The sequence below is a fragment of the Alosa alosa genome, chromosome 8, assembly GCF_017589495.1.
Source record: "Alosa alosa isolate M-15738 ecotype Scorff River chromosome 8, AALO_Geno_1.1, whole genome shotgun sequence".
Taxonomy (NCBI): domain Eukaryota; kingdom Metazoa; phylum Chordata; class Actinopteri; order Clupeiformes; family Clupeidae; genus Alosa; species Alosa alosa.
Window position 1 is genome coordinate 12,126,966 of NC_063196.1, and position 21,061 is coordinate 12,148,026.

General features: G+C 44.5%; 1 protein-coding gene across 4 annotated transcripts in view; it reads left to right on the forward strand.

Annotated features, from left to right (window-relative positions):
- Positions 1-21,061, forward strand: part of map3k5 (mitogen-activated protein kinase kinase kinase 5) — a 54,274-nt gene that overhangs the window by 24,953 nt on the left and 8,260 nt on the right. For all 4 annotated transcript variants that reach the window (XM_048250226.1, XM_048250225.1, XM_048250227.1 and 1 more), the window contains exons 7-20: positions 1,838-2,008; positions 3,358-3,470; positions 5,033-5,192; positions 6,466-6,619; positions 7,315-7,422; positions 8,037-8,089; positions 9,516-9,611; positions 10,561-10,642; positions 11,529-11,662; positions 13,412-13,539; positions 14,511-14,647; positions 16,772-16,877; positions 18,682-18,839; positions 20,359-20,536. In XM_048250226.1, the coding sequence (XP_048106183.1) occupies positions 1,838-2,008; positions 3,358-3,470; positions 5,033-5,192; positions 6,466-6,619; positions 7,315-7,422; positions 8,037-8,089; positions 9,516-9,611; positions 10,561-10,642; positions 11,529-11,662; positions 13,412-13,539; positions 14,511-14,647; positions 16,772-16,877; positions 18,682-18,839; positions 20,359-20,536 (1,778 nt within the window). The remainder of the gene's footprint in view (positions 1-1,837; positions 2,009-3,357; positions 3,471-5,032; positions 5,193-6,465; positions 6,620-7,314; positions 7,423-8,036; positions 8,090-9,515; positions 9,612-10,560; positions 10,643-11,528; positions 11,663-13,411; positions 13,540-14,510; positions 14,648-16,771; positions 16,878-18,681; positions 18,840-20,358; positions 20,537-21,061) is intronic.

The following is a 21,061-nucleotide window of genomic DNA, read 5'->3' on the forward strand; positions in this document are numbered from 1 at the left end:
CTGTAATTTTGTTTGGTAGAGAAATTTGTTTTGAACATGTGTGGAATTTGTCTGCTGGAGTCAGCATTGTTGGTTTCACCGCTGATCTCCAAACTAACAAAGCATGGCAGTTCTGTAGTTAGGATATGTTTCCATGCTGTGCTGTTGATTATGCAGCTGGGTGTTGATTATATACAGTAGGCTGCCCAAATATATTATATTATATTTGGGCAGCCGTGGCCTACTGGTTAGCGCTTCGGACTTGTAACCGGAGGGTTGGCGGTTCCCCGACCGGTAGGCACGGCTGAAGTGCCCTTGAGCAAGGCACCTAACCCCTCACTGCTCCCAGAGCGCCACTGTTGTTGCAGGCAGCTCACTGCGCCGGGATTAGTGTGTGCTCACTGTGTGCTGAGTGTGTTTCACTAATTCACGGATTGGGATAAATGCAGAGACCAAATTTACCTCACAGGATCAAAAGAGTATATACTTATACTTATACTTATAGTTGTCGTGTGTGTGTGTGTGTGTGTGTGTGTGTGTGTGTGTGTGTGGGAGGAGATCAGAGAATGCTTGTGAGACACAAAATTGATTCTAGTCCCCTTTCTAGTCCCCTTTCTACTGTAGTTCCCCTTTAAAAATTCACAGTTGTTCAAAGGTGCAATCAAAAACAAAAATATCTAATTACGACTAAGGTAATTTCAGTTGTTGCGTGTTAATCACATTATTGTGCAAGCACAGACAATATGTAAACAAACATAATGGAAGCCCCGAATCCTGACAAACAATGTGCATACACTTCAGTGTAATATTGTGTTTTTATCATCTTGCTGTCATATTCCATCATTGCTTTAAATCCAAATGAACCTGTGATTCTGACATCTAAAGCTACACGTTGTCCTCTTAACCCTTGGGCAAGTGGAACCTTCCAACACCACACCCATAGTATCACCTGTCGGGCCCGTCTCTGTGTCTTAACACACTTGGCACTGGCAGCAAATGGACCAGTAAACTCCAGTAACTTGATCTGTGGCCTCGTAATGACTTTTGGCTGAACTAAATGCCATGGCTAAGTCTCGGGCCATGGATTTTACCTTTCAGCTTTTGGCTTTCTCCCCTATGTTTTGAGCCTCTCTAGACGTAAGCCATGCATTCTCTCCTCACCCACACATGCATGCAGGAGCACACACCTCCCCTCCCCAAGCGCTGACATCACTGTTTGGTTTCCCTCACACGCTTTGGAGCGTGAGTCACTCACAGGCTCGAACCTGAAGTCGCCATCTGTGTTAATATAGCAGACTGCAGTCTGCAGACGCCTGTGTTGATATGTTGACGTTTATGGTTCTGTGAGTGAATCGAAAGCCATGGTGTCCATCTAAGGCTTTAGTTGTTTTTAGTGTGTTTTAAGTGCATGTTTTCATCATTTTTCCTCTTCCTGGTACCTCTCCTCTCATACCAGAGCTACAGCTACATTTTGTTTTATGTTTTATTTTGCTGTCTTCGCCTCCATCATTCTTTCCTCTGTTCCTCCTCCTCCTCCTCCTTCCTCATCTCCTCTCTTCTCTCCTTTCCCCACCTCCCATTCCCCTCTCTTTTTTTCTCGTGTCATTTCCTCTCCTCTCCTCTTCCATCAATGTTTATCTATGTTACATTTTTATTGCTTGTATTATGCTTTATTATTTATTGTTTATCATCTCAACCACCCATCTTATTGTTATCTTATTCAATTCCACGTGCATTAGTCTCAAAAATCTGTAAATCATATTTGTTGTCAGTTAATTGTGAAAAACTTTCCATTGCCGTTTCTAATTTCTCCTCATCTTTCTTCTCCTCTCTCTCCTCCCCTCCTCTCTCTCCGTAGGAGGAACCTGCCTGGGGACCGACAGAAGGCCCTGGACATCATGCTTCCCCTGGTGGAGTCCGAGGAGCAGGTGGCGTCCGACATCTACTGCATGGTGGGCCGCATCTATAAGGACATGTTCCTGGACTCCCATTTTACCGACTCCGAGAGCCGCGACAAGGGAACCCAATGGTGAGGGACGAAGCCCGGCTGCGCTTATGGCTACTTATTATTATAATAATAATAATAATAATAATAATAATAATAATACGTTTTATTTGTATAGCACATGTAGTGTAAAAATAACCAACTACATAACAAAGTGGAGACAATCCAAACCGAGCAGTGGCAAAGACAAAAAACTCGAGGTTTATTAACGAATCCAGGAGTTGATAGAGAACGGAACTCTGGAATTTCTCACTACACACCTTTCATACACAGAATGCAGCTCAAAGTGCTTTACACTTGGAACATGTAACACAATAATAGAGAAGAGGGACAGTACCTGTAAACACCATGTTCTATTTTCTACACCTAACTAACCTTTCATTTGTCATGTATACAGACCTTACTGCCCTGTAACTTACCCTAGTCAGGCCCTTGAGTCGTGGATCTGACGTGGTTTCATCCTATATGTATCTCCAATTCCAGGGAGTTTTCCCTTGCCCCTGTTACTCATGGGCTCTCTCTGAATGTTTTAACACTCTGTAAAGCGCCATGAGACATGTATAATGTTTTGGCGCTCTATAGGTGAAATTAAATTGAAATTGAAATATTGCATTTGCATTTAGCTGACGCTTTTTTCCAAAGCACTTGTGTGTTCGTTTTCCTGTCTGTATGTGTATCTCTCTCTCTCTCTCCTATCCGTCTGTCTGGACCTCTCTAACCATCTTTCATCCATCCATCTGTTCATCTGTTCATTTCTATCTATCTAATTCTTGTCACTTTCACTTTTTCTGTCTCCCTCTGTGTCCACACACACACACACACACACACACACACACACACACTTTCTCTGTTTCCATTGGCACATTAACGTCTGATGAGAGGAGAGTGCTCGAGACCTCTCTAAACAGGGGTAATAACAAGCCTGAAGCGTACTGTAACTGTTTGCCTTTTTCTGCGGAGATGGCTCTATCATTTCACCCTCTCCAGGGCCCGATTGGACCCGCGCGCTCTCATCAAGCCACTCTCCCACCAGGCTGTCGCTATACTTTGTGTCGGCACTAATGCTGCCAGCTAATTGTGTGTGTGGCTGCGCTCTCGCCTGAACAGATTATGAATCAGATGACATTTTGCAGCCGATGAGCCCTGGGCATCCCCCCGCTGTCAGTCTCATGTCAAAATGAGTTGGAAACCCCATGCTGTGGTGTTATTGATTCCAAGTTATCTGTGGCCAAGCGTTTTTTTATTAAGGTGTAAATTATGGAGGCAATGCTTTCTAATGGTGCAGTGTTTTTTTTGCTATCTATCCTCCTCTTTTTCTCTTTTTCTCTCTATCTCTCTCTCTCTCCCTCCCTCTCTTTCTCTCTCTCTCTCAGGTATAAGAGGGGCTTTGAGTCCGAGCCAACGCTCCACTCAGGGATCAACTACGCCGTGCTGCTTTTGGCGGCTGGGTATCAGTTTGACAGCTCCTTCGAGCTGCGCAAAGTCGGTACGTTTCAGCTTAGTGGAGGAATAGGGGGGGTGGGTATGAGGGGGGGTGGGCATGAGGGGGGGTGGGTATGAGGGGCTCTGCATTGCATTTCCTTAACTCAGCATCAACAGCCATTCAGGCTCAAATCTATTGAGAAAAGGATCCAATTTCGCCAAGTCTCTAATGTACAACGCCAGTTCTTTTCAGCAGATTGAGTCCTTGAAAGGAGGAATCGTCCTAGTCCTCATTCCCTGGACTTCTCTTGAGGGTTTTGAATCTCTTAGAAGCCAACTGACTGTGAAAAAACTACACACAGTGGCGGCTGTAACCCAGTAGGCGGTTTTTCTAAAGTGATTTAGGTATTTCCTAGAGGGCTCCTTGTGTCTCACCCACCCCCCACACACAATAATACACGCACACACACGCACACACACCTTTCCTCTCTGTGACAGGCGGAAGTTGAGCAGCCTCCTGGGGAAGAAGGGCAGCCTGGACAAGCTGCAGAGCTACTGGGATGTGGGCTTCTTCCTGAAACCAGCATCCTGGCCTGTGACAAACACGCTGGTCATCCATGCCTCCACAGAAGTTCAGAGCTCAAACTCATATCTGGTGGGTGCTCTGAAAACACACACACCCAACCAACACACGCCTGCACACGCGACGCCATCGCCAAGACACGCCACACACACCACACACGATGCACACATGCACGCGACCACAGACACACAAACTCCTCAAGAAACGCTAACACTCAATGCAAAAACAAATTACACACACACACATACATGCATATCACACATGCGCAGAATACCACACATACAGACAAAACACACACACACTAGCAACGCCAGAAACACCACACACAAACACATACACACAGTTGGTAGAGTGAGGTGTTAAGAACAGCAAGGTCATGGGCAGAGTGCCCAAGAGTACATGCACACTGATAGCAAGAGAACCGCGACTGTCTGGCAAGTCATTTGCATAAAAGTATCTGCTAAATGAATGGGATGTAAATGCAACATGTAAATTTATTACACAGCTCTCTCTCTCTCTCTCTCTCTCTCTCCTTTCTCTCTGTCTCTCTCTCTCTCAATTCAAGTCAATTCAATTCAAAGGTGCTGTATTACATGACAAAAATATATGCATTGCCAAGCAATCATAAAAAAGTCAATGCATACATGTAGACATTTATGTGTAACATAGATAGATCTAAACCACATAAAATAACCACACCCATCCACACCCGCACCTCTCTCTCTCTCTCTTGCTCTCTCTCTCTCTCTCTCTCTCTTTCTCTTTCTGTCTATCTCTGCAACTAGCTGTAGTGATGGTAAGCAGGTCCTGGCTGCTGTTTGCCTCTAAGCCTTTCCCCCACAGTTACGCTGCCACATGTTGTGTCAACACCAGAAAGCCAACTGACTGTGAAAAAACTACACACAGTGGCAGCTGTAACCCAGTAGGCAGGTTTTTTTCTAAAGTGATTTTAGTATTTCTAAATAGGCTCTTATGTCTCTCACCCACCCCCCTCACACACACACACACACACACACACACACACACCTTCCTCTCTGTGACAGGCGTGAAGCTGAGCAGCCTCCTGGGGAAGAAGGGCAGCCTGGACAAGCTGCAGAGCTACTGGGATGTGGGCTTCTTCCTGGGCGCCAGCATCCTGGCCTGTGACAACACGCGGGTCATCCATGCCTCCGAGAAGCTCTTCAAACTCAAGGCTCCCATCTGGTGGGTGCTCTGAAAACACACACCCACAAACACCAAAGACTTGACGCACGCGCCGCGCACACACACACACACACACACACGCATGCACACATGCACGCACACACAGACACACAAACTCCGCAAACGCTAACACTCACGCACAAACACACACACACACACATATACGCATGCACACATGCACGAACACACACAGACAAACACACACACACTCAGCAAACGCTAACACTCACACACAAACACATACACACAGTTGGTAGAGTGAGGTGTTAAGAACAGCAAGGTCATGGGCAGAGTGCCCAAGAGTACATGCACACTGATAGCAAGAGTATCCGCACTGTCTGGCAAGCCGCTTTGCATAAAAGCATCTGCTAAATGAATGGGATGTAAATGCAACATGTAAATTTATTACACAGCTCTCTCTCTCTCTCTCTCCCTTTCTCTCCCTTTCTCTCTCTGTCTCTCTCTCTCTCTCAATTCAAGTCAATTCAATTCAAAGGTGCTGTATTGGCATGACAAAAAAGGTATATGCATTGCCAAAGCAATCATAAAAAACAATGCATACATGTAGACATTTATGTGTAACATAGATAGATCTAAACTTACATAAAATAACCACACCCATCCCACACCCACTCTCTTTCTCTTTCTCTCTCTCTCTCTTTCTTTCACTCTCTCTCCCTCTCCTCCTCCCTCTCTCTCTCTCTCTCTCTCTCTCTCCCCCCCCCTCTCTCTCTCGGTAAGCTTAGACTTGAAAGGCTTGGACCAGACCAGCAGGATATCCTGTGATTGACACATTGGAGAAACACGCTGACCAATGATGTCATGTTATTGTTATGAGACCTTGAATTTGGGCGTCACGTGTCATTTGATTTAGCCAGGTGCTTAAATAGCTCCTGACGCAGTTCCTCAGAAAGTACTCCAAGCACACATTTCAGATACACTCATTGTCTCGTGATAAGATCTTTTATTACCTCCAGACACAGTATAAGTGGTGATGGACCCCTGATTACAGCAGAAATGTCTAGATAGGATTGGAGATTAGGGAAAACTGTTTGAAAAGACAAATACTAAATGGTTTTATTGTCCTTATGGCTCTCCTTCCATGGAATTAAGTTACATACTTTCTTATTTTCTCAGCTGCTGAGGTGGATGATGTGATTTGGGCACATGAACACACACACACACACACACACACACACATGCTCTGATGTGTGTGTGTGTGTGAGAGAGAGAGAGACACTCTGATGTATGTGTGTGTGTGTGTGTGTCATAGGTATTTGCGTTCTCTGGTGGAGACCATTCTGATCTACCAGCAGTTCAAAAAGCCCTCTGGGGAGCAACCTCCACCCAAACAGGAACTGGTGGACTTCTGGATGGACTTCCTGGTGGAGGCTACCAAGAAGGATGTTTCATCTGTGCGCTTCCCGGTACGAGCTGTCCGTGCCTGTCTGCCCTGTCAATAAACCCCTAGGGAATTTTTGGCTGCTTTTGGTGTGTGTGTGTGTGTGTGTGTGTGTGTACGTGTACGTGCGTGTACGTGCATGTGCGTGTGCATATTTGACATACCTAAACACGTATGTGCAAAATGTTGGTGTGTGTGTGTTTTTGGGGGGGTGGGGCAGCATTGTGACATGTAATGCTGTCAGACACAGAGTGCAGCCTATTTCTTCTTTACCTTTATCAGTCCTTCTAGTTATGATGTGTGTATTGAATTTGTTTGTGAATGTGATGTGTTGTTAAAAGCAAAAGACATGCATTTGTTGTCCAGTGATGAACTTCTGATTTTACTAATGATTCACAGTAGTGTGACACCAGTGGTCCGAACATAAATATAACACAGACAGATACTACAATGGCACTCAGTGAAGTGTATACCTAATACAAATACCAAATACAAGCCAAATTTTTGCTGGCCAAATGTCGTGTTTCACACTGTACGAATTGGATCTGCCAAGTTCCACGTACATACATGTCTGGCCTGTAGTTTTTGCCTAATCCTGCTAACAGATAGACACAACAAACAAATGGATAGGGCTGAAAACATAACCTTCTTGGTGGAGGTGATCATCTTCTTCTTTTTTTTTCTTCAAAAAATAAAACCGATTCAAACTTCTCCCCCCAGGTGTTGATACTGGAGCCCACCAAAGTGTACCAGCCTGCTTACTTGTCCATCAACAGCGACGTGGAGGACAACACGGTTTCAATCTGGCACGTGGCCCCCGACGACAAGGTAAAGCAAACGAGGTGTGACTCACCTTCACTCTCCTCATAACAACGCCTTGTCGAACAACCTCTTAAGCACTAGTCTCCATTATCCTGTTGCAGGTGTCAAAAAACCCTGTTTGAAGAGAAGGATGGTCACTAGCCCAGTGGTTCTCTGATGTGTGCTTCTCCTCCTCTATATGAGCTTCTATCAACTTGTTTCTCCTCTCTTCCCTTCCCTTCTCTTCTCTTCTCTTCTCTTCTCTTCTCTTCTCTTCCCTTCTCTTCTCTCTTCTCCTCTCTTCCCTTCTCTTCTCTTCTCTTCTCTTCTCTTCCCTTCTCTTCTCTTCTCTTCTCTTCTCTTCTCTTCTCTTCTCTTCTCTTCTCTTCTCTTCTCTTCTCTTCTCTTCTCTTCTCTTCCCTTCTCTTCTCTTCTCTTTTCTTCTTTCTGTCTTTCTTACTTTATTTTTGTCCCATTTTCTCTATACTGTTGTTTCTCTTCCTTTCTTTCTTTCTTTCTTTCTTTCTTTCTTTTTGTCCCATTTTCTCTATACTGTTGTTTCTCTTCCTTTCTTTCTTTCTTTCTTACTTTCTTTTCAGTCTGCCTCAGTGTGTCTCATTCTCCTCTTTGTCCTCCTGCAGGGTAAAGGCATCCATGAGTGGAACTTCAGTGCTGCAGCCATTCGGGGCGTGAGGTCAGTCCTGAGTCATGTCACCATCATATCACCGTGGCCACTCGCCACATCCCACTCTGTCATAGCAACCTCAGAATACCACAGCCTGTAGTTCCTCATCCTCAAATAACATACAACTTCAACATAACATACAACTTCATATGCAAACAGTCTCACCCTGTGTAAAACAATAAATGACCAATGTATCAAATGGTCTTACAAATCACTGCATCACAATTATGTAACTTCATGAAGTTCAGGTATCACAACGATTAGCCAAACTTATCAGTATGTGTCACAAGAAACTTGATGACACAAACTGGCATTTATCTCTCAATTTATTTACTGTTATTACAAAAGATTTGCTGACACAAATGACCCTTGCTCTTCCACTATGATCTTCCCACTACAAACTAATGTTTAGCACCTTCAATACATCTTTCTGTATAAGTGTGAATGTACATCTTGTAAGTGGTGAGCAATATTTCACTTTGCTTCAAGTTTGCATGCATAATTAATAATGCTGCAACATTCTGATTCTGGCCAGTCTGGTGTGGTTCAGACTGTTCCTTACCAGCATGGCCCTGGGCAATGTGTTCCTTACCAGTCTGTTCTCCAGAACTGGAGAAGGAAAGAGTGGTGTGTGTGTGTGTGTGTGGCAGCCTCAAATGTGCCTTGTCCTCTCCCTCGTCCTCTCCCTCTCCACCCACACACAGAGGCATTCACCAGCTCACACACACGCCCGACATGCAAACACACACACACACACACACACACACACACACACACACACACACACACACACACACAAGCTAGGTCGCCATGGTCCTCTGCCGGTGTTGCTAGGGAACACGGCTTTCTCCGTTCCCACTCGTCCTCCCATGCTGGCGCGAGGAGGTGAAACAATGAGACGCGGGGCGCCTCTGAATGAGGGATATTGTTCTGTCAGTCCTCAGGCATTGCTCACAGGCTCCTGATGGAGGGAGCTATTTCACAGGCAAACAGTGGCGTCCTTGTGGCCGGCTCTCTGTAGCCGTCAAGGGCATATTACTCCAGATGCGCATACAAGCGCGCGTACCTTTGCACAGAGTGGATGAACTAGCTCACGGAAGCTGTGTGCGCTTGTCTCTCAGGGGAAGTGAATGACGATTAGAAAGCTGTGTGTTCACGTGGAGTTTGGCAAACAAAGAGTTGTGTCAGTATGGAAGGACACACTTACAATTACTAGAAATAGATGGATGAATATGTAGAATGATTCACAGTCTTGTGGCCTTCTGAAAAGTTTTATAGTTGTTGAATTCTGAAAAAACTTGGTAGAAAAATGTGACACACACACACACACACACTCCTCAGGGACCTCCCGCTGCTGTCATTCATTTGAAAATGTCACACTGCACTCTCTCCTCTTTTTAACCTTCATCACCATCCTCTTCCTCTCGCCCCACAGCATCTCCAAGTTTGATGAGCGCAGTGCCTTCCTGTACGTGCTTCACAACGCAGACGACTTCCAGATCTATTTCTGCACCGAGATGCACTCCAAACGGTACCAGACTTTACCCTGAGGCATTGTCGACCAAAATGCCAAAATCCTGCCTTATTTTCACAAAATGTATATCAAATGTAATGTAACATTTTCAAATTTTCCACTACACATACCATTGGAATAAAAACAGGCAAATCCAACCATCACTTTTATGTTCTGTGTGGCAAATGGTTCAAGAGTCAAGGTATTGAGGTATTCCAGGCTAGTGTTGGTATCCCTACAAGGTCTGCACACAACAAATCTGTGGAAAGATATATTTGTATTTTAAAGGTTCTTTGGGGGGTTGGATCAGCCCAGTCAGGTACCCTCTGGTCCTGTGCTCCCCTGTGAGAATTATGTTTCCAATCCTACTCAGAGCTGCCACATAGGGAACCACCTGCTGCTAAATCCGATTTTGACAGACCCTCCAGCAGGGTTGTGAGTACATAATGTCATGCCTGTCTGTCTCCCTGTAGCTTGCAAATCTCTCTGCACAAAATCATTCCTGCAAAGGGGAATTTCTGAAATGGACCATTATGGTATTATTCATCAGAATATGTGAATGTCATGTAAATGCATTTGTGGTAGCTGGTGCTCTTCTCTCTGCACAAAGTGCACAAAATCATTCCTGCAAAGGGGAATTTCTCAAATGTGTGTGTGAGAGATAGGCTCAGAAAGACTGTGTGGAATCCTGAAATGGCCTGAGAGAACACAACTGTGAAATGCTAAATGAGCCAGGAGCTATTATGTTGTAAAATAAAGTCAACAGAGGTATCACATTGGTCAATTGGGCAGGAGTATAAATGAGCAACCAATGTCTGATCTGCATTAAGGGTTAATGTGTGTGTGTGTGTGTGTGTGTGTGTGTGTGTGTGTGTGTGTGTGTGTGTGTGTGTGTGTGTGTGTGTGGCGCGCGCGCAGTTTCCCTCTGTGTTGCTGACGTGTGTGTGTGTGTGTGTGGTTCCTGCAGGTTCTGCGACCTGGTAAACAGCCTGGCAGAGGAGGCCTGGAGAGGCCCAGATGAGGGCGACTGTGACGCGGAGGCCCTGGAGGTGAATCCTCTCTCTCTCTTTCCTATTTTCTTCTTCCTCACCCTTTCTTCTCTCTCTCCTCTCTGCTTCTCTTTCTTTCTCCCTTTTTCTAACTTCTTTTCTCCTTCTCCTTCTCTCTGCCTCTCTCCCTCTCTCTCTCTCTCTCTGTCCCTCCCTCCCCTCTCTCCCTCTCTCTCTATCCATCTCTGTCCTACTCTCTCTCTCCCTCTTTGCCCTTCTACCTTCAGTCACAGAGCACAATGCCATGTCAAGGTGTCATACTGAACCAAATCCTCTTCCAAATTCCTGCCAAGGAACTTTGTTTTGACAGGTTTAAGTGGTTCCTGTTGCACGCTTAACTTGCATCAGGAAACACAGAGCCACACCAGCGTATGAGCTCACGATTTTATTATTTGTTTGATTTTATTGTTAATTTAATGAATTTATTCATTGACAATGACAATCGCACACATTATATTTTCTGTGTACCGGTAATACCAAAAGGATCAAAGGGGAAAAAATTGTAATGTCCGTCAAGTCAGACCACCTGCGGTTCACCTTTATTTGTTTGGGTACGGTTCACTGGATGTGAATGTGTGCACATGATATTAACACACCCACGTCTAACTGAATGGAAGCACGCTTCGGATCAAGTGTCAAACAGGTCTTTTAAGCTATTTGAAGTAATCTGTTTACAGTGATTTATCCATGACTCTTTCACATGCTACAGGATTTTACTTTTACTCAAGCGTGGAGGCTTTGAGGTTATTATTGCTTTCGTTCCTGTGTGTCTCTTCTGCTTTTCAATGTGTGCCTCCCACTTTATTTCCTCATTCTCACTTTCTTTTTTTGGTTCTTGCCTCTTTCACTTTCTCTTTCTCTCTCTCTCTCTTTCTCTCTCTCACAGTACGACTATGAGTATGATGAGCATGGAGAGCGGGTGGTTCTGGGTAAAGGGACCTTTGGAGTGGTGTACGCGGGTCGCGACCTGAGCAACCAGGTGCGCCTGGCCATTAAGGAGATCCCTGAAAGAGACAGCAGGTGAGAACGGCATCATTACTTGTCATGCCAGGAGCCTTCCGTCAATGGGGGTACATGTGCTAAACAATCGGAGTAAAGCACCAATCGGAGTATTATCAGAATCTGGAATACTCCAGTTTACATGCTAGGTGAACAAGTAAGGGGAGTTTTGAACATTCTAACAAAAGATTCTGTTTTGCAACAATAAAAACCTCTGTTCCACAACAATGTAAGATTCCATAGAACATTATAAACTCCAACTGTAATCGGAGTATTTGGTTAAATTACAAATTTAATCAGATTAAACTGATGTTCCCTTTCCACTGCATTGCCCCCTTCCACTTCATCTGCCTTGTGTTCGACTGCAGACTGACAATGAACCGCCTTCTTTTGTTTTGCGTATCTTGAAAGACGGTCAGCTCAGCTTTTTTTTTTAAACCATATCAAAGAACCTCTGGTTTGCCCTCTCTTAGAAACACTTAGCTTGGACAGCTCACAAAGCACATTCATCTTCCCCTTAGGAACCTTGCAAACTCTAATTGAACCTCCTTTTTCTTACATCTACATTGACATGTAATCATTTAGCTGTCACTTTTTTCCAAAGCGACTTTTGGCTGGTAATGAAATTAACTTGTGCATGATTTTACTCAGTCACATTAGTGTGTTCAAGGCAGTGGGGCTATGTCATTACATAACTGTGACCTTCGACTTACAATCACTCGAGCACACACCTGCTGCTTCATTGAAGGCTTAATTGTGCACACATGACCCACTCAGTGTTATGCAAACACTGCTAACAATACTGTACGCTTGTTGTAATACCGTGAAGGAGAGAGGGGCGAGTGGTTTCCTGTGTGTGTGTTTGTGTGTATGTGGTTGTGTGTGTTTGTGTGCGTGTTTGTGTCTGTGTCTGTGTGTGAATGTGGTCGCTTGATGTTGCATCCCACTGAGCAGTGTAAGAGTGAGTGCTTAGTTAATCATGTGCATGCACACACGCACGCACACACACACACACACACACAGACAAACACACACACTATCACACACCAGGCCTATGAGCTAGGGCAATACAGGGAACTTTTGAGAGCGAGTGAGAGCCAGAGAGGGTCGCTTAGCAACTGCCTCTGCTCCACGGTGATGGGTCTGGGCGGCATGCTTGTTCCACCTACAAGGCTGCAATTAAGAGGCTCCTTAAGAACCTGAGAAGGTTCCGGATCTGTGCGCTCTTCCTGTAATCTCAACCTCAAGTCATTAGGGATGTCATGGAAGGGTCCTCGAGGATCCGCTTTTCACCATGAATATTTGATGCAGAAAAACATAACCCGGCAATATAAAGGACCTTTCACATTTTATGGCTGTGCAGCTTATTGTTAGATGCTATGTATGAGATGCCTTGGCTCCTTGAGCTAAATTAAATGTCTTTAGTGCTTGGCTCTTTTATTACACTGACATTTCTCTTACGCAAGTGTGCTGAGTAGGAACTGCTTTAATAATAAGCAGTATTCATAGACAGGAGGTAAATACATTTTTCTTTCAATCTGAAGGTTAGACTTGCTGCATTTTAAGGACTCTGCATTCACGATGCCAAAACTATTATAGTGATAACGCAACAGTGTTAATCTGTTACTGTTTATTTGTTTTCATTTTAACTGATGAAGGAAATGAAATGCTTTTTGTGGTGTGATATGTTACACAACAACAAACTGATTTCCTCATAATGTAAAATCTGGTGTTGACAAATATTTTGGTTGCACCTTCTTTTGGCCTCAGATACTCCCAACCCCTGCATGAGGAGATCGCTCTGCACAAACACCTGAAGCACAAGAACATCGTGCAGTACCTGGGCTCCATCAGCGAGAACGGCTTCATCAAGATCTTTATGGAACAGGTGCCTGGAGGTAAGCAAGCACCAGAACACAATAGCACAAACACCTGAGAATGATAGACGTGTAATAAGTAAGGGATAACGGCCGCCGAGGTGTCCTGTTATACGGAATTAATGGACGAGGGCGAGAGGCGAAGAACTCCCCGACACGCAGCGGAAGCCCAAGCTGTTGCCTCTTTCCAGGTACACCAAGGGCCCTACTTTAAAAAAGCTGGGAAAAGTCAGTCAACAGGCAGAGTCCTTGTGGATGAACTATAGCAATCGTGTGGCACATGGGAGCACTGAGCTACCTCATCAGTGTTTGCAATTAAGCTCTTGCTGATGGTGTTAAACCAGCAAATTGATTTTTTTCTAGTTAGGCTTCTAAACTAGCTTCAGTGAATCTTTTCACTTTGCCCATCACTCAGCTGAGGGCCCCATGTGCACATGATGCTACATTTTAGTGCAGCTGCAAAAGAATGTCTACCTAACATACAGTCCAGCCCAGGTACAGAGCAGTAGTGGTAACTATAAAATATCAAATTGACATTTGAAATAAATAATAATAATAAGGAGAGGACACCTCATTTTCTTAGTTTTAAAAAACGAATTCAAAAGGCTGATACTTTAATCATTGGACTCACCTGTGGCCTACTGGTTAGCGCTTCGGACTTGTAACCGGAGGGTTGCCCGTTCGAACCCCGACCGGTAGGAACGGCTGAAGTGCCCTTGAGCAAGGCACCTAACCCCTCACTGCTCCCCGAGTGCCGCTGTAGCAGGCAGCTCACTGCGTCGGGATTAGTGTGTGCTTCACCTCACTGTGTGTTCACTGTGTGCTGAGTGTGTTTCACTAATTCACGGATTGGGATAAATGCCCAAATTTCCCTCACGGGATCAAAAAAGTATATATACTTACACTTATACCACACTCAGTATACCTAAACGCATACAGACACAACACTAGGTGTTTAGGTTCACAGAAATCTTCTTTCTCCTGTGTTGCAGGTAGCCTCTCGGCTCTGCTGCGGTCCAAGTGGGGTCCACTGAAGAACAACGAGCCCACCATCGGCTTCTACACCAAGCAGATCTTGGAGGGGCTCAAGTACCTGCACGATAACCAGATAGCGCACAGAGACATCAAGGTGACATGTCTCTCACTTACTCACACACTCACACACACACACACACACACACACACACACACACACACACACACACACACACTCAGCATGGCAGCTCAGGTTGCAGGACCTAAAGACGTCAGCTTTTTCTGCTTTGTCTCTTTCTGATATTCATTTCAAAAGAAAATGGCTAGCAATTGGTTACTGCCATTACAGTGTTTAAAAATGGTAGTGGGATTACTACTCCCTGGACAGGACCCATCTAATAAACATGGCTGTCACATGTATCAACTGTCTAGCTGTAGTCCATCACATAGTACATTCCAGTGTTGCGCGGGTTTGGTCACAAGCGGCCCGCGGTCGCCCGATATTTTAATCAACCCGACCGCAACTCGGACCGCGAATATTAATTAGGACAAAATTATACCCGACCAGCGATCCGACCGGCTTATTTACAAAATGTGTGCTTTTGGTTATAGTCTGCATGCAGTGTGACAGTAGGCCATTTCTGTAAAACAAACTAATTTATTTAGGCATGCAGAACATAATGTTTTATGCATGGAGAGAGAATGAGAATAAGAGCGCCAAGCACGCGCAAACCACCAAGGATTAGAACACTAGGATAAGATTTGAAGGCCATGGACATACATCTTTCTTTTCGAAAACAGAAATGGTGAGGCAAGGTAGGCTAGAGATACATTGCTGGTCAAAGCGTTAGTGTAAGAACTGGTTTATAATGCTGAATGAAGCACAAAGCTTTACAAAAGCACATCCACTGTTTAAAGTCACAAACACAACTAACTGTAACTTTTATGCATGCTTGAACCTATACATAGGATGTGTAGTCTGTGCCATAACATTTATTCCTGCAGGCTGCCCGTTTTGGCTGTCATACTTTTTTCAGGCTTCAAGAAGAAGCAGGCCTACATACATGTAGACCATAACTTACTGTCATCTTCTTTAAGAACTTTTCCCAAAATTTCCCATAGCCTATATCGCTTTTCCTGAAAGGGTGTCTATTATTTTTAACTCGCGTCTTCAGCTTCTTTAGTGTTGACTTTACTGTAGGCCTATTGATGCTTTACTGTATTGATGCCAGCCTTCTTGTGATATTTTAAGTAGCCCTAGGCCTATTTGTAGAAAATATATATTTAATTAATTTTAACTGACCAGCCAAGAAATGACCGAATATCATTAAAATATTTTGTTTATGACTCATAACCGCTGGTGACCAAGGGTCATCCAAGGGCAACCAACAATTTCGGGCAGACCGCGCAACACTGGTACATTCATCAGGAAAAGCCTCTACTATCATTCACTTTGGACATTAATATGTACACAAGAAGGTACATTTGAGTTGAGATGAAATCCATTATTTGACTAATACACGAAAAGGTACATTTGAGTTGAGATGAAGACCATTATTGGACTAAATACACGAGAAGGTACATTTGAGTTGAGATGAAAACCATTATTGGACTAATGCCTAAAACATTTAGACCAGAAATCAGTGATGATGACGGCAGCGTTTACTAATCAGTCAACTCAGTTCAGCTCTGCAGCCATGACAAAAGACACACCCTGTCACCATATGTACTTCCCTTTCACTCTGTTTGCTCTGTACACACCGGCCTTTTAAAGAGCACCTGGTTATGGCCTGGGGAGTTCCTTGACCGTAATCCAGCAGGATTCCCTCTGTGTATCTCCAGTTCTAACACAGGGTTTGGAAGTCTTCAGCGAGGAGGATCGTTTCTGTCGGAGCCTCTCTTAGCCCTACGCCCACCACTGTCTTAAGTTCCACCTCATTTCACTGTTTAAGTGACTCCGACAGCCGTTTGTGTAAATGTTAATCACTTTGTTTTGGACAAGGCCCATCCTTTCATATAGGGGTTTAATATAATCCGTTTTTATTTGTCTGCTATTTCTGGACACTGCTCAATATAATGTAAATATAGTGTTTTTCCTACTCCATATTTTAGTGATTTAATTATTCTGTTCTCTCTATGTGTGTGTTTGTGTGTGTGTGTGTGTGTGTGTGTGTGTGTGTGTGTGTGTGTGTGTGTGTGTGTGTGTCGTGTGTGTGTCGTGCGTGTGTGTGTGTGTGTGTGTGTGTGTGTGTGTGTGTGTGTGTGTGTCTCCCCACAGGGTGACAATGTTCTCATAAATACCTATAGTGGTGTTCTGAAGATCTCAGACTTTGGTACTTCCAAACGTCTAGCCGGAATCAACCCCTGCACCGAGACGTTTACTGGTAAACCTCATCTCTCTCTCTCTCTCTCTCTCTCTCTCTCTCTTGCTCTTTATTTTCATGTTCATTTTCTATCACTCTACTTATATCTCTTTATTTCTTTTCTTTACTCTGATTGTCTAACTCTGTAAAGCGCCATGAGACGTGTAATGTTTTGGTGCTCTATAAGTACAATTAATTTGAAAATTGAATTGAAATTTCTCTCTTCCTCTATTCTCTTTCTCTCCCTCTCTTTGAAGATCTCTCTCTCTCTTGCTCTTTCTTTTCCATGTTAATTTTCTGTCACTGTTCTTATGTCTTTATTTCTCTATTCTCTTTCTCTCCCTCTCTTTGAAGATCTCTCTCTCTCTCTCTCTCTCTCTCTCTCTCTCTCTCTCTCTCTCTCTGTTTACCCTTGGCGTCTACTCCACCCACGACCATTAAGCCCAGGAGTGGCTCAGTGCCCTTTATTTACGGTGGCCTCTCCCTCCCTGTGCCTGTGGCTGTGTCTGGGGAGTGGCGCTGTGCTCCACGCCGCTCTGGTCTCACGACCCCACGCCCAGATTAAACCAGTCCCCACTCCCCAGAGGTGACGCCAGCAAATGAATGGCGCTCAGAATAGCCTGGGTTGCAGCACACACAGGAAATATTTATGTGTGTGTGTGTGGCTGTGTGTGTGAGAGTGAGAGAGAGAGTATGTGTGTGTTAGAGAGGGAGAGAGAGAGACAGGGAGAGCTGTGTGCATGTGTGTGTGAAAAAGAGAGGGGGATAGAGGGTTTGGATTTGTGTATGAGGACAAGTGTGTGTGTGCGTGTTGTGTATCTGTGTGCATGGGGGTGTATGTTTGTGTGTGTCTGTAGAGTCAGGTGATTGGAAAAAAAGTTGTAATGCCAACCCTGACTAAGGAGCAACCAATCATGGACACCTCCTGACCCGGCTGACGTGGATCAGCTGATGGCGTGGTGTGTGTGTGTGTGTGTGTTTTTTGTGTGTGTATGTGTGTGTGTAGGGGGCGGGGGGTGTTCAGCACCCCTCTGGGCAGGAGATGGTTTCCAGACGCAGCCTGGTGCCTGTGCGGCCCACATGGCATGCCCACTTTTACTGCCCAAACCCTCTCTGTGCCCTCTGTGCCACCTCTCGCCTAGTGAAACCAAGGCTGTTTTGTGTTTTCATATCTATTTTGTAATTTTTTCTGAATGGATACAAATTGTGTGATTGTCCCTGGGTTTGTTTCATGTTCACACAGCAGCATTTTTAGCAGAACAAAACAAAACGCCACACTCAATTACTCTTACATTGGTCAGATTGTTGCTTCGGTTTTGACAGACGTTCCAAACATAACGTACCATTCTAGAATGAATTCACATATACCCATATTAACCTGTCTTTGGGGGGAAACGCTCCACTTTCCGATTCAGCTGCCCCAGACAAGCCAGATGTGAAAGCCCCTTTAGACTGACACATTCATTATAGTCCAGTAAAATCAGGCTGTTTAACTTTCATCATGAAGTTGCAGCTATTATAGTCAAGACTTTTCAAAAGAAACTTTAATGAAGATATTTTCATGCCTTCCAGCCGCCAGACATTAATAACTTTATTTTCAATTTTTTTTGTGATAAGGCAGTTGCAGATAGACAGACAGGTTGAGACAGGAGAGGTGTTAAACTCCTTGTGCTATAGGTAGGGGATTTCCCGGAGTGGCCAATCAACAACCATGATACAAAAATGTATTTTTGATTATTTACTTATTTTTAACACTTTTTTCATGTGTTAATGTGATCATCTAACATTACTGTTCCACTAATATCTGTATGTTCTTGTTTTGCAGGGACTTTGCAATACATGGCTCCCGAGATCATAGACAAGGGTCCGAGAGGCTACGGCAAGCCGGCGGACATTTGGTCCCTGGGCTGCACCATCATAGAGATGGCCACGGGCAAACCTCCCTTTTATGAGCTGGGGGAGCCACAGGCGGCCATGTTCAAGGTCAGAGGTCACTAGGGGTGGGACGTCACATAATGTATAAAACAGTATATCAGATTGTCACATAACTTTTTTTTTATTTGTGTTGATTGGTTTCTCTGCTTTGAAGCTCATTTCATGAAACCGGTGATAATCTCCTATTTTTGTGTTGATTTTGCTCTCTTAATTCAGGGCTAGATTATATATAGAGAAATCGATTAGATGAATGTGTCGGTATGCTGATAAATGCTCTTCAGCAGTGTACTTACTGTCTGTGTAAAAGTCTCTCTAAAAACCGCAACAGCACAGCCCTGTCTGGGTTTGTACGACCAAAGTGTAAACATTTGGGGGGAGTTGTTGGACCAGACTGGAAATATTTTCCTTCCTCAGCAGTACTAAAGGAGCTGGGCCTCACAAGTGGGCTGGACACGTCTCCATATGCTCTCCGCTCTTAAACGTTCAAAGAGCCGAACCCCCAGCTGCTGTTGGGTGGTCCTCCAGTTCTAATTCGAATGTGGAAAATAAAGCAGGCAGGTGATTATCTGGTTCTGTGGTTTGCCCCCCCCCCCCACCACCACCACCACCACCACCACCAGATTAATACGAGGTCAGATCTAGAAGGAATGACCGTCTATGGTCACCAGCCTTTGCCATATTTAGATGTAAAGCTGCTCCTGGGAATTTAGCAAAGCAAAACAATGGATTTTTTTTTCCAGACAGTAGTACAAAAAATGGAATTCAGTCTCTCGACAATGAGGAAAAAATGTCTGTGTGAAGTAATTATCTGGGGAGGGTATTGGCATTGTTGGAGTTTTAGCTGACGGAAATTGAACAGCTTCTGTGGAATTTCCCCACTGTCTCCACTGAACTTCACTGCACTTTACCGTTGCGTTGTTCAGCAGTGACTAATGAAGGAAGCTTGAGTAGACAGCTGTCTCTGCTGTGGGCTACTGTGACCGCTGTCTCTACAAGCCTCAAGCAATCGATTGCAATCGAAGCTTCTTAGTGATCCTTAACGTCTCCATGAGGCACCTCTGCACTTCCTTTCAGAGATCCTCAGCCTCTTTCTTAATTGTGTTTTTCTGTTGGATTTGTAAGGCGCAGGAAAGGGCCTTTTTGTGAATGTTGTTCATTCAACTAGTCAGCCAAGACTTGCTAAAGCCACGATCAAAGTGAATGGTGATGCTGCTGCTGGTGGTGGTGGTGGTGGGTTGTGGGTTGGCATTCCATTCCTCCAACTTAACATTCCAGCCAAGCCATGAAAGAAATTCCTCAGATGCCGACATTGAACTCAGTTGAGACAGTTTCTGCTCTCATGACTGAGTGTGTGAATGTGTGTGTGTGTGAGAGAGAGAGAGATGAGGAGACAAGAGGCATGTGAGGAGTGTTTACGTGCCAGTTAGGTGTACATCCCCATAATTTTCCATCAGATGGATAAAAGTTCCTCATTCTTTCCAAAAAGAATAGATGTGCTTGAACTGAACCAAGGAGACAGCAATGAAAGATTGGTCACAGAGTTTTCTCTCTCTCTGTTCTGCTGCAGGTGGGCATGTTTAAAATCCACCCTGAGATCCCCGAGTCCATGTCCACTGAGGCCAAAGCCTTCATCCTACGCTGCTTCGAGCCCGATCCAGACCGAAGGGCCACGGCAATGGACCTACTGACCGACGAGTTCCTCACTGTCACAAGCCGCAAGAAACGTGGCAAGAGTGGCTTCACAGGTGGGAACTGGACACACAAACACTCACACTCACACACACACACACACACACACACACACACACACACACATCTGCGAACATGCCCGTGCATGTTTGTTGTCAACAATTGCATGCCCCAAAAGGAACACGTTACACAGCATGCACGCTCTTAACTCACACACAAGCAGATAGCAGCTCATCCATTAGGTTCAGAGGTTGTCACAGATAAGGGGACTAATTCTAGACTCCCCCCGACAGTGTTATTTACATCATTATGCAATGTCTTTGGTACCCAGCCAGAGGAAAACAAAATGCCCTAGATCTTGCCCTAGATTGTCATCGATCATTTTGTCATTGAGCTCATACTTACTCGGCAGAATAGTGATTTCTCATTTAATTTGGGAAATTGGAGAATTACATTATTCTATATTGAAACTAAGCATGCTGAGGAGAATTACATTATTCTATATTGAAACTAAGCATGCTGAGGTTGGGAATCCAACTGCAGAATAACAAAGCCACTGCATCTCACCCCTTTACCTAGCT